The sequence below is a fragment of the Etheostoma spectabile genome, chromosome 17 (genome assembly GCF_008692095.1).
Source record: "Etheostoma spectabile isolate EspeVRDwgs_2016 chromosome 17, UIUC_Espe_1.0, whole genome shotgun sequence".
Classification (NCBI taxonomy): domain Eukaryota; kingdom Metazoa; phylum Chordata; class Actinopteri; order Perciformes; family Percidae; genus Etheostoma; species Etheostoma spectabile.
Window position 1 is genome coordinate 6239690 of NC_045749.1, and position 13910 is coordinate 6253599.

At 41.1% G+C, this 13910-nt stretch overlaps 1 protein-coding gene across 2 annotated transcripts in view; it reads right to left on the reverse strand.

Moving 5' to 3' along the window:
- The window catches only part of LOC116705282 (inactive phospholipase D5), a 49854-nt gene that overhangs the window by 3748 nt on the left and 32196 nt on the right, over nucleotides 1–13910 (reverse strand). For both annotated transcript variants that reach the window (XM_032541346.1, XM_032541347.1), the window contains exons 3-8: nucleotides 7555–7741; nucleotides 4626–4734; nucleotides 4188–4315; nucleotides 2516–2713; nucleotides 435–571; nucleotides 120–285 (exon numbers count right to left, since the gene is read on the reverse strand). In XM_032541346.1, the coding sequence (XP_032397237.1) occupies nucleotides 120–285; nucleotides 435–571; nucleotides 2516–2713; nucleotides 4188–4315; nucleotides 4626–4734; nucleotides 7555–7741 (925 nt within the window). The remainder of the gene's footprint in view (nucleotides 1–119; nucleotides 286–434; nucleotides 572–2515; nucleotides 2714–4187; nucleotides 4316–4625; nucleotides 4735–7554; nucleotides 7742–13910) is intronic.

Consider the following 13910-nt stretch of genomic DNA (forward strand, 5'->3'; position numbering starts at 1 on the left):
ACACACACACACACACACACACACACACACACACACACACACACACACATAGTGAGCACTGACAAAGCAACCATTTTAAATAATTAATTGAAACTAGGACGTGGTGGCCTTTTACTTACAGCTTCCATTGAGCAGTTGGCCTGCTCCATGCACAGACTCCTCAGGGACCAGATGAAGTTGAAAGTAAGTGGATGAGTCTTTTCCCAGCAACTAATCAGGAGACGGACCCGGACTTTTCTCAGGATCAGAGCCTCCCGGATAAGACCGTCAATACGGGACCAGTACCTTGGCACAGATACAAGCACACAGCCAAATGTGGGCACACAGAGTTTAAGCACCTGAACCAAAGCAAAGCATCCAAGCTTTTGATGATAAATGCCTGTCCAAAGAAATTCAAAGAAAAGCAACTTCAAAAGCGGTACGGTGGTTTTAACCTGTGAGCGTTGCGGCTGAGGAGGGGCAGGTAATCGATTATAGAGATATATATGAAGTGGCGGGCCTCCTGGATGATCCTGGAAATGGCTTCAAGATCACTGCTGCGATCTTTAGGGATGAACACATCTGGGGAGCTCTGTTATCAGAGGGAGAAAGACAGGCAAGACAATTAGGAAGTGTTGGATGGTGAGAGGGTACACAACTGGTGACTGTGTACTCCTCTTCGAAGAAACATAAGAAATGGTCTGAGCATTGTATAACCGCAGTGACTCAGAAAGGAATCAAAATACTATGCAGAATTACCATCATGATTGTTATCAGCACTATTATCACACCAACCAACTCAGCTCTAATCATCTTTATTGTTCACTCAAATGGCCATTAGGATTTGATCGTCTTCCTTTGTTTTATTTGTGTGTCTGTGTGCATGTCTTGCACAAAGCCACCTGTGAATGTTTAACTACGAGTGTGTGCTTTTTGTGTGTTGATATTAATCTGTTAGAGATGGACAGCCCAGCCACATTAACAGTTTTCTACAGCAGGTAGGATGACATCACCATCACTCATCTCCAAGAAGAAAATGACACTGAAAGACACAGTGTCCTTTAGAGACTACTCTGTATGAAAAATTTACAAACTGTCCCCTACACTGGAGATGGTTACTACACTTGAGTGTGCTGTACTTTAAAAAGTTAGAGTCCCTATTTAACCTTAACATGTAAAACCTGAATATCTCGTCAAATTTCAGATGATATGGACTGCAACTGTTCTGATAAGATATCTTTTTCAGAGCAGACATTTTGAATTGTCATAGCAGGCTCAGCAAAGTTGAAACTGATAACATTACAATGGCTTTGCTAAGCACACGGGTGTTTTCACTCATTTAGCCTGATTAGACCCCTTCTTAGTAAGGGTGGGGGAAAAAATCTATAGTATCTCGAAATTTTCCATGGCAATATTGCATCCATACACAGACGCCAAGTATATATTAATATATATGTGTTGGTCAGTTTGTCTGCTTGACAATTCCATATCATATCGTGAGGCCTCAGGTGATTCCCACCCCCAACTTCTAAGAATTGTGTGGATGCACAGATTGACATCTCCCTGAGTCTCCTGCCATACGTTGTTATGTTAAGGTGGGACATAAACCTTTATCATCGTCATTTGTCACCTCACATAATTCCAAGCATTACCCTGGCCAACTTCAAATTGAGCTGAGGTCTAATCAGTCAGAGTAACTCAAAACAACTGTGTGGATGTGCAGGGCGCTAACTTTCTTGGGCTGTGTCAGAAATCACTCCCTATTCATGATATAGAGCGTCCAAAATCATGCATATTAGACCTTTTCATTGACTTGTGTTAACAGGAAACGCACAGGTGAAACAAATCTCCCTGACAATGGCTCAGTTCCATTAGTTGTTCCAGTAAATCATTCCGGTGAACCTGCATGCAGCATGCTTACTTAAACACAATGCAGTTGTTAATGTTAATAATTACACCTGCACCTTTTCTGCACCTTTTCTGATTTAAGATGTCAAAATACAGTGAAAAGGGGCTGCTGTAGTTTTCCACAATTGAAATAACTTGTCCCAGAATCCCAGTCAGGCAAAAATGAACCATGTACTGAAGGTCACTTTTGAACAGTCTGTTGAAACATCCCGTTTCAAATGACAAATAACATTGAATTATGTCAGCCATCAATTATATGTAATATCCTTCTGAGTGTTTGCAATGGAAGGCCACTGAATGCTGTTATCTGATATAGATACTTTGCAGTAGTTTGCAGTTAGTTACTAGGATACTTGAGGCTGTAAAGTAGTCAACAAATTCTAGCTTTTGGCGTCAAAAAATTGACAGATGTCTTATGTTTTAAATTATACACATCCCTTTAAATACATCTTTTGGCTTTTAGAGTCTTACTCTTTCATACAAGCCTTTTTTCTTTACTTGTGCCATCAATACAAAATTCCTCCTTAATTATGGGTTGGCATGTTAAAATATCCACCAGGAAAAGGAACAGATTTGAACCTTTTCTGATGAACAATACAAACTAATGTTATCACTCACTGTCACTTACCGAGACGTAGGCCTGAGCCTTTGTGCTGTTGAGAGTGAACTCCAGTGGTGTGTCCCTGTTGAAGAGGGCAAAAAGGCGCTTGGACCAGAAGGAGGGGATGAAGTCTCTATACTGGAGCCCCCAGTAGAGGCTGAACACTCTGTGGAGGTCCAGAGCCAGACAGCTGCAGTCATACACCAACACACCCAGCTCCTTCCTCTGGAGAATGAACACAATCTCTGTTAGATCACCACCAGCATTGAGACGGCACACATTTACATCAATATCTTTGTGTTTTTGCTCAATATTATCAACAAAAATGCTGTCCAATGTCTCCATCAACATCAGAGTTCCCTTTTTTTGCAAGTCATTTTAACCAGTTTGTATCCATCTATCCACCTTTACACACACACACACACACACACACACACACACACCTGCAGAGTAACCACTTCCCACCAGATCTCACTACATCCCCATGAACGTAATCAGTGCAAAGAAAGCTATTCCTTTCCACACACACACACACACACACACACACACACACACACACACACACACACACACACACACACACACACACCTTCCCCCTGTCATGCCATAGTCTCATCTAATAACAGGCCTTCGGCGACAGCAGGGGTGGAAAGACACTACAGTGGTTCTTTTTTGTGTTGTCAATTTTAGTTCTCTGCCTTCTACTGCATTTTCATTTCAAAGAGGCCCTTCTAAATTTCAGCTTCTTAGCTTGTGCCTCCTAAATTCCCTTCTCTGTCTCTCTTTTATTTTGTACATTCTCATTCTCCTTACAGTGAGCAAAGTATTTCTTAATAAAGCTTAGATCCCAGACCAAAGTCTTATTTGACACAGCCTGTTCTATCTCAATCCAAACACACCAACATGCACAGTGTAATTTGACAACTCTAGGTGTCACACAATTGGGTCCGCACTTTAATGAACTGTGCAAGAATCTCAGCTTTGAAGACGAAGATGAAAGAATGTCTACTTTCTATTTTTGCATTTAACCCCACCCTGCATGCCCATACCCATCCCCCCCCCTCCATCTATGACTTTTTGAAAAAGAAGACACTGACATGTAACTTATGACCAATATAAACTTGCTATCTGTACAAATGTTTTTAAAAGGGTTAACAACTAGTACAGTAGTGTTGTCAGTAAGAACTGAATTTTCCAAAAAAAAAAAAAAAAAAAAAAAATACACAAATTAAAAAGTGAAACCTTGTGGGACTTGTAAACATCAAGTAATTTTTCAAAATAAAGGACTTGTGTATTACAATTGTGAATTATTAATATCGTGGTACGAGATATCTAAAATCTGGCTGTATTTGCCAAATGAATTAACGGGCGATCATGATATTACTGGAAGTTATTTCAGATGTTTTCAAATAAAATGCTGTAATTTTATATCTAAGCCAGTAGAATGTTATCAAAGCATTTATGTTAGGAGATACATAACTTGTTATGTAATTAAATCTCATGTAAATCTGTTGGACACAAAATGACCACAGAGGGTGTAAGTTGTGATTTGTAAATGTAACAATTTGTAGAGATTGTGTCACATTGCTGCTTTAGAATTTACAGGACTGAGATTGTGCATTTTCTGCCACAGTATCTGTTACAGTAACATATGTGTGTGTTTCTGTGTGTGCTGTGATGTGTGGTGGATTTTAAATACAGTGGCAAGGGATCTCCAGTCCATGCTGGCGCTGCCGATGTAGAAATGTTTTCTGTCGACCACCCAGAAGGAGGAGTGGAGTTGACCTTTGGTCAGCGCTGTCATGTTCACATAGTGGACTTCAGCATCTAGAAATAGAGTGAGAGAGAGACACAGCAATCAATAAAAAGACAAAAGGCAGAACGACAATGCTTTTGAAATAAAGGAAGTTATAAGTGAGACAAGTAGAAGGATAAAAGCAGATCTAGCCACATACAGAAACAGGATCAACAAGAAAATTAAACACAAAGACATATCAAGGGAAATATGGAAATATAAAGATTGACTGAGCTGAGCAAGACAAACCCAGGACAAACAGTCCACAGACAGAGCTAAGTTGCAGCATGTTTTAAGACACAGACACACATAATGGTTAATACAGTGAGAGATAGAGCTGACTGTGTTTGGCGAGCATCCCAAGCTCAGTCGAGTCGATCATCCCGCTGGAGATCTTCAGCTGGATTCCTTTAGCTTTCAGCCCTTGCAGCCTAGACAACAGAGCCCTGCCCTGAGGGAAACACATCATAAAACATCCACTGATACATGAAATCCATATATATTCAGACAACAATCTCCCTGACTCTGACTCTGTCATCATGGTTATTTCGGCGTGGGCTTGATTTTGCCTGATTTTGTGGTACACGTAGTCCTAATTATTCACAGAGAATGTCTTACAATTTGGTGATATTGGTGAGTTTGCTTTAGGCTTTTACGCAGAAGACAAATTGCAATTTAAAGCTAAGTCAAAGATGTCTGAGCTAAACGGATTGAAGTAGAACACTATTTAATGTCGTTGCAGATAGTTGGAAACTAACACGTCAGTGACATCTGAAAGAAGTGTGATCTTGCCTTTTTTACATAAACATTTGTATGTGACAACTAAATAACAATTAAATGTTTCAATTGAGTTATCACACAATCCTCCACAAAAGAAATATGCAGAACTGACAGTGATTCTTCTCATCGTGGGATCAAAAAATATTTTGTGATTATAGGCTACTCTAACTTTGCCTCTTTACAATTTTCCAGTCCAGCCCCCCTCCCAATAAGTTGTCTTATTTAATCAGCTTTCTGCAGAGAGCTGGAAGCTGAAAGGCCATTAGCTCTCCTCTGCCCCAAAGCCTGTGAAAAGAGCTATTGCTTTCCAATCAACAGCCATAGGCTGTCAGTGGTCCTTACATGCTCCATTCGTGTGTGTGTGTGTGTTTGTGTGTGTGTATGTGTGTGTGAGAGTTTCATTATCCTTTTCTTCTGCCTGACCAACCCTCCTGGCAACTGTCAATACACACATCCAAGCATCTTAAAAATAACCCAGAGTAGTATTTTACCAGCAAGTACAACTCTACAGGGACATTATTGATTTTCCGCTATGATTTGTGTTTTTTCATTAGTTGTCCTACTTTGATTTTGTCATCTAATTTGGCTAAAGCAGAAAACCTTTAATGTCTTTTAAGGTATAATAAACATGAAAGGGGACAGGTGTGTAGTCTGCTCAATGACCTGGGGATGTGGATAAATTCAAATAGGAACAATGTTGTATAGCTAATGCAAATAATGCATTAACTCATCTGTCACACACTACATTACATTACATATTACATTATTTAAGTACAATTTTCAGGTACCTTTCCTATGTGTTTCCATTTCATGAACTTTACATCTACTCCACCACAATTCAGAGAAAGATGTTATATTTATGATAGTTGCTGTAGTTGCCAGTTAAATTCAGATTAAGCTTTTGTCAAAACTATATCGCTGCAAACTGGAGTTTTCTCTCAGAAGATCTCAGCAAGTTGGAGTTCAACAGAGTGCTTATATAGCATCTCAGATCAGAACAACAACACAACAACGAACCACATTTGCATTCACAACAGGCCTCCACTAGTCTGGCTATCACCAGACCAAGCCCAAATCAATAGATCGAGATTAAGCATCGTTCTGGGGAGTCTGCTCTGTATTTTCTCTGCACATCTGCACAGGCGTGACCAACGGGTGTAGTTCACTCCCCGATGTAAGTCAAGTGCAGATTTGAGTTGTGCATGCGTCACTTCGAGACAAGTAGCCTACAAGATGCTAATGAGAGACTTCTTTAATATCAATACAGAACAAAAATGGACATACTTAACGGAGTTTGGTCATTGTTGGCTACAAGCTAGCAATCAAACACAACAAAGGTTGCCAGTTGATCGGCGTTTTGAACGTTGGCAATCAAACAACCATAGATAGCTAAAATGTTTACGAAGTGATTTCCATCTTCTGTTATTGTTTGTAATGACAAAAGTTTAATATTTCATGGATTTCACAAATTTTAGTATGACACTTTTTGCCATAAACCGTTTAAGTCTGAGCATGCGCGACTCAAATCTGCACTCAACTTACATCGAAGAGTGACAGTTCAAATAACTCTGTACGCAAATGGAAAGTCCTTCAATCAATCAGAACAACGATCCAGGTGATCCAGGACGTAAAAGGGACAGCGGCATCAACAGGTTACTGCGCTTTGGTGGCGTTCGGTGGCCGCCATGTTGAATCTAAACAAGAAGCTGCTTGGTGGCTTCTCTACTGTCATTGTGTTATCGTGTTAAACCCGCCAAAAGCTTGCGAGGTAGATAAGCCAGTTTGTGATTGGTTCCCGCAAAATTGTAAACAGAAGCAGGAGAATCAAACGTGCAGGTTTACAGACTGAGCTGCCGGTAGAGTGGGCGGGGTTTACCGAGTCCAGGAATTCACTACACCTATCCTCATGGGACATCACAATATAACAAGTTTATGAAATATATTGCTGAGATTGACGCAGTGACCTAATCTTTGTGGTTTGTGACTGTCGAAGAGGATAAAATGATATATTATTGCACCACAAAAAAAGATTAGAGAAAAGTGTATAATTAAATGCAAATTGGTATAGCCCATGTCTCTTAACCCATAAATCATCTCATGATCCCCCATATTTACCTTGTGACTCTTTTGAGGCGGGCGGCCCAAAACCCTATTTTTGGGATCAATGGACAAAAGTATCTATCTAAAGTATTTCAAACCAGCTTCACCTCGACCAGCTACAACAGTACAATTCTGCTTATACTTTGATGCATCATTAACAATCCAATAATGTGGTGATAACATTATGTCACTTACAGGGGCCATTCTTCACCAGAGAAAGTACATTTAATGTGATACTTTTTTTATTTAGCTGATAACATGTAAAAACATTAAATGCATGACATGTCCCTACATTGTTGTAATGGGACTTTTATGTCTCTGATTGTTATTAGGGATCACACAATTTAAATAAATGCAGAGTCAAGTCTCTGAAGGCTTGCCCTGCTTTTACCTGTCTAGCAGCGGGCTGGAAGCTGGATTCATAGTCAGAGGAGTTGAGGAGCCACAGCGGGGAAACTATCTCTACAACCCGGATGGCGCGGTCCAGTAAGTTGTACAGCCCCACTGAGAGAGGGAGGTGGGATGTTCCATTGTCCATGAAGGAGATGTCTTCTGGGATGTTCTCCACAAGAACTACTCTGTGGAAATTATACAGAGAAAAACAGATTAACGAAGAAACACAATGATGTAAAATGAGAGCCTGCAGTCCAAAAAAGCTGCAAAAGAGCATTATTAGGCTGAGCCACAGAGACCTGTTAATGGAAAAATGCTGAAATTAATGTGAGGTTCATAATCTTTCACAAAGCAGTTATGTGTTTGCATTACTGGCAGAATTGTTATGAGCTTGGGTGCCACTAATGTGAAGTTATGTTCCTTCTTTCTTATTACTGACAAATTAGCTTCATTACTCTTCCTCAGGATTGTTCACTTAATGAGAGTTATCAAGATTAGACTTACACCACAAAAGCCCTTAGATTCCATGAAGCATCATTAAATCTTGTACGAGTTGCCTCTGCCAGGGGCTGAGAATAATTGAAGGTTGATGTTGAACAGTTGTCAGCAATGCAGATTCAATTACACCTAGTCAGGGATTTTTTTTCCAATTTTTTTTGCTGTATTCTTGTTATTTTCTCATATATACTACTCCCTACGCTTTCACATGATGCATTTTAGTGTAGCCATCAGCAGTCTGGTGTCGTCTAATATAACGTAGTTGCAGCAAGCATAATTAATGAATTTACAGAGGCTTACCAATCTCCTCTATGCCAGATTCAGTGGATTGCTTGAAGTACAGAATAGACACACACACACACACACACACACACACACACACACACACACACACACACACACACACACACACACACACATACACACATAAAGCCTTTTCAAAGTCTGTTCCGAGTCTTCCAGTGTATGGTAGGCATTAGTTCAATGGTGCACTCTGAATGCTTGCTATGAAAAAAATTGCAGGAGATCAAGCAAACCAAATATTTGAAAAACTGTCTTAGACCACATTTTTCTCTTCATCATAAAACTGTGCCACCAAGCTGAAAGTTACAGTAAATTATGTGGAAAATGTTCTCAGTGATAGTCATTTTGCATTATAATGCTTTGTATACATCACTGTATGAATATCCCTGCACTTTCCGCCAAGGTAATGTCAATGTATCCGGCTATTGGCTAACCATGACTCTGAGCTCCCACCATTGTATCTCCAGTTTCCATTTTACCTCACCAGGATGCTGAAAGCGACAGAAGTATCAGCACTGGAGTCAACAGATTGAATTAGCCGTGGCAGACCCAGATCTGCAGCCACACAGAACCAATGCTATTATCAAGCTCCAGCGCTCACCACATTCTCTCTGTGTCTGGCTTGGACATTGATTTCTGCCACCTAGATTTTATACAAGAAATAGAAATAGGGAGAAGGTGCTCAATGAGGGAGAACTCATGTATAAATTCTGCACCTCCATAGTTGATTGTTTCTGGATAAAATGCTTTCCAAGAGCAGAACCTCGACATGACTGAATGTGTATTTAAATGCTAGTGCTGGTTTGTCACATAAAGAAGTCATACACCTGTAAAACATGGTGAAAGAAATTGAAAAAGAAACTGACTTATTGAATCTCTAAAAAATGATGCATCAGAATACTTAACCTGTAGTTATTATTAAGTAAGTTGTGGGCCACAAAACCAGAACAATGCTGAAAAGACACAAAAACGATTTGGTAATTATTGAATTGCATGTGAGGTTTAGAACCATTTAAAGTGTTAGTGCAGGAGTGAATGAAATACTTTACACACAGCTGCATTTAATTGGAATGTAGTGAGTAAAGATTTCAACGCAAGTAAATTGTCTTTTTTCTCTTTTTGATTTCTTTATTGCATTAAAGAGTCATTCTACGCATTTTTTCATGGCTTTCTGGCTTTAAAATACAGTTTGGTCTGCGCTGGCAGACTCCGACTCCTCTGGCGATGGCTCTGTAATACCAAACAGATCTTAGCACTTTGACCCGTCAGAGCCCAGGGTCAGCTGAGGTGCGACAGCTCGTGGTCTATCGAGTGCTTCTCTCAAGGGCACACTGACGCGAGCATGTTGCAGGTGATAATTTACTGGCATCACATTGAAGGGCCCGTTGCCAGCTTGCAACTTGAAAATGTAATCCTGCCTAAAGTAAAGCTAAGTCAGGTTTTGGAAAGTGGCCAAAGGTCAAATTGTAAAGTACGACGCACACCCTCTGTGATCTTAACATGATGATTCCTCCTCATGGAAGGGCCATTCAATATGTTACAGTAAGTAAAGCAGAGTCTGGGGAGCATCACAAGTAAAGTCGGCTCATGTGTTACTGAGGGTGTGTGCTCTGCCATTTGTCAACCACAGAGCTTGAGGACTGAACACAGAGTGAGTGAAATGAAAAGAAGAGTATAACAAGACACCAATACAGTGAGCTGTGATGAAATTATTGAGAAGATTAATGTTCACATCCCACATCCAAGAGTCTCCTTTGCTCTGTTAAGACAGCAAAAACTAGGACAGCTATAGTTAACACATCCCAAAAAGGTAAAACAAGAATGGAAAGGAAACAAGAGGAGCAGCAATCTTTTTTTGAATGAAATCCTTTCTGTCCACTGTAATGGCTGTGAGGTATGATGAATGGTGGTTGTGAGTTGTATAAACAAGCAAACAGGCTTTGGTATTAAAAGCGGAGAAAACAGCAAAGTAGCTTTTCTATGCCTGCAAGGGATTCATTGATCTATGCAGTCTGGGATGTCTACTGATGGTCCCCATCCATTGTAACCCATCTGCACACTCATGGGTGTGATTCATCCCCAGCCAGTCAATACTTAAGTGGTGTGAACTTTGTGCTGTGTATGTGCATACATGACACATTGAGACAGAGACAAAGACAGAGAGTGTGTCTGAATGTAAAATCCCTCCATCACTCTCTGCATGATAATGGATTCCTGTCTTCACAGTGTGGTAGGTGAGCGTAGTTGTATTAAAAAAATAAACTCTCCCTCCTGATGTTTTGTTTCAAATGTTAGAACATTATTTCCCACCATTACAGAGAAGTCAGGGCTGAGGCAAGTTTACATGTTAAACAAACTCATATAAAAATCTATAAAGAATGTAAGAATGCTGTATGGAAAATGCTAATCACACATGCAAATGCTTGTGATACTGTGTGCCCACTGTACCACTAGAGTAACAGCATAAGATGTGCCAGTGTCAGCTCCTGACATCTGATATAAATTATCCACCCTCTCATGAGCTGCCCTGAGCTCTGGGTGTACAGCAGCCAGGACATTAATATGGGTATCGCAGGAGATGCTGCTGCACTGCTCACTTGCTGTTCATTTAAAGGGTAAATGTCAAATCTATTGTTTCATTGGGTACAACCCGAACACTGATGTAAAGGTAAACACGCTTAATATGTAAATTTCATCCCATTATCTGACATTTGAGCTACTAAATAACATGTTTCTTGAAGCATAATCCTCGTCCATGTGTTTTATGCTGATAAATGTAGACAGCTAGTACTTAGTTTATTACGTTGTTCCATGTCTGTCGGTCACAACTTCTGTCCTGGGTGTTCCCTGCCATTTCTTTGGGGGGCATTTTAGGCATTTATTTGTTGATGTACAGATGAAGTCATAAAAAGGGAGAGAGACAGGAATTGACATGCAGCAAGTGCCTCAGGTCGGAGTTGAACCTTGGGCTGGTATGTCGAGGGATTAGCCTCCACATATGGGTGCACGCTCTACCAGGCGCCCAGTTCCCTGACATTTTGACCAATAGGCAATGACCAATAGTTTGCATCCACTAATCTGACCTGGTAAACTCACTATAGGCTGTAATGTATGTCTTGCTGTAGCTGAATCTTACAGACCCCCTAACCTCAACACTAACACCCTAACCCCCTATCCCTTGGCCCTGCTCAGAGCATTTGGCCTTCTTTTAAACAGCTTTTTAGAACCGAACCAGGTCTTTTAAGGAGATTTTAAGTGTTTTACTCACACGGGGGGTCCCCTTGTACCCGTGCCCCTCGCAGCGCCCATCCAGGGCACTGCGTTCTACCCTAACCTAACCCTAACACCCTAACCCTAACCCTAACCCATGGTGCCCGTGCCCCTGCAGGCCCATCCAGGGCACTGCGTCTACCCTAACCTAACCCTAACAACCCTAACCCCAACCCCCAACCCTAACCCCCTAACACAACCCTAACCCCTAACCCTAACCCTAACCCTAACCCTAACCCCCCTAACCCTACCCCTAACCCTAACCCTAACCCCTAACCCTAACCCTAACCCTAACCCCCTAACCCTAACCCTAACCCTAACCCTAACCCTAACCCTAACCCCCTACCCTAACCCTACCCCTAACCTAACCCTAACCCTAACCCCCTAACCCTAACCCTAACCCCTACCCCACCCTAACCCCCCTACCCCCTAACCCCCTAACCCTAACCCTAACCCCTAACCCTAACCCTAACCCTAACCCCCCTAACCCTAACCCAACCCTATACCCAACCCTAACCCTAACCCTAACCCCCCTAACCCTAACCCCAACCCTACTAACCCTAGCCCAGCCCTAGCCCTACCCTAACCCCCTAACCCTAACCCTAACCCTAACCCTAACCCTAACCCTAACCCCCTAACCCTACCCCCAACCCTAACCCCCCCTAACCCTAACCCCCTAACCCTAACCCTAACCCTACCCTAACCCTAACCCCAACCCCCCTAACCCTAACCCTAAGCCACTAAGGGATACTGAGGGTTAACGCGCTTTAGTGGATATTGAAAGTGAGTGACATGCGGTGGCTCGTGCCTACCTTTAGTCTCCATTCAACTGCGTAGTCGTCGGACGCGTGGGGAGGCTTATGGGATCTGACCACACCTAACCCCCCTAACCCTAACCCTAACCCCTAACCCTAATCCAACCCTAACCCTGCACCAAGCTGCCTTTGCCCCAGTCAGTTCTGCTTCATTTTAGAGAGTTATTTGGTTGCTTCTGTAGCCTAATTTCTGTGGCTTATTCAGTTGTTTTTCTCTGCCCATTCGGGCCGTAGGTTTTCTTGTTTTGTGTTGGGGGTTACACCAGACTGTTTTTTGGGTACAATCAGATGAGAGGGATTAAACAGCTAACACTTTGCTCCAACAGCCAAACAACAGACACTGCTGTATGTGTGAGTGATACATCATGTTATAGCTGTTATATATGATATGTAATGCTGTTATATCATGTTAAAGTTGTCCTAACAGGGAACAATAAATATCAAATTAATCAAGCGTTTGATTTTACTGTCGGACAAATACATACATGTAAAGTCATCATCATCATCTATCTGTATCAGTGGGAGATTTAAAAACAACATTTTAACACAGATGCACAGTAGCAACCCATCTCAAATGTCCTGTTTCTAAGATCTAAGCATTAACATGGTTTATGCAGGAAAAAATAGATTAAAGGGAAATCTACATAACAAAACAACCAGCTGCGTGTGACAAGTCTGAATTACAATATCACAAACAATATAGCTGCTGAGTCATTATTTGGGTTGCTAATATTCTCAGAAAGAGATTTTTTTTCTAATAGGCATGGATTTCATTTGCAAGTTACTAGGTCGTTTTTAAAGAGTGAATACTGACTGAAAATGGTTTTACAGGCATTTCCTTTGATGAATTACAAGCACCTTTAAGAATCTAAGTGAGCATGATCAAGCCTCACTGTACCCTATTATAAATGTGTCAGTATAATAATAGTCTATCACTTTTCTTATTTTAGTAGTTCAGTAGTGCAACTTGCTTTGAGCAAACTAATTTACAAATCATCAATATTGTATTGCACTTGCACATGTTATAGGTCTTTTAAATGATACATGTCACAGTCAAATTTCACCATTAAGCTTATGGGATAAAAATAGCAGTGCACAACCTGGAAAATGACAGCACACATTACTGAAATTTATTTCGAGTTAAGTCTTGAACTGATGAGCCCTCCGTCATCACAGATAGCAAGAATTTAACAGCTGATAAATCTCTAAATCTTGCATATTCAAACCCCACATGTTCACTGATAGCCTCAACTTATTCTCCCTCCATCTGGCTCACCTATCATCCCTCCTCCTTCAGCCTCGTCGTGTTCATCTCTCATTCTACCACCATACTTTAGGGGTCCTTCACTTACAAGTTTGGATTACACTTTCCGCCTTAAGTAGAACAGAAGGATGTGGTGTGGAGGTTGTTAAATTACTGCATAGGAGTGAGAGAGCAGATGGACACAGACATAAAGAAAGAGAGAGA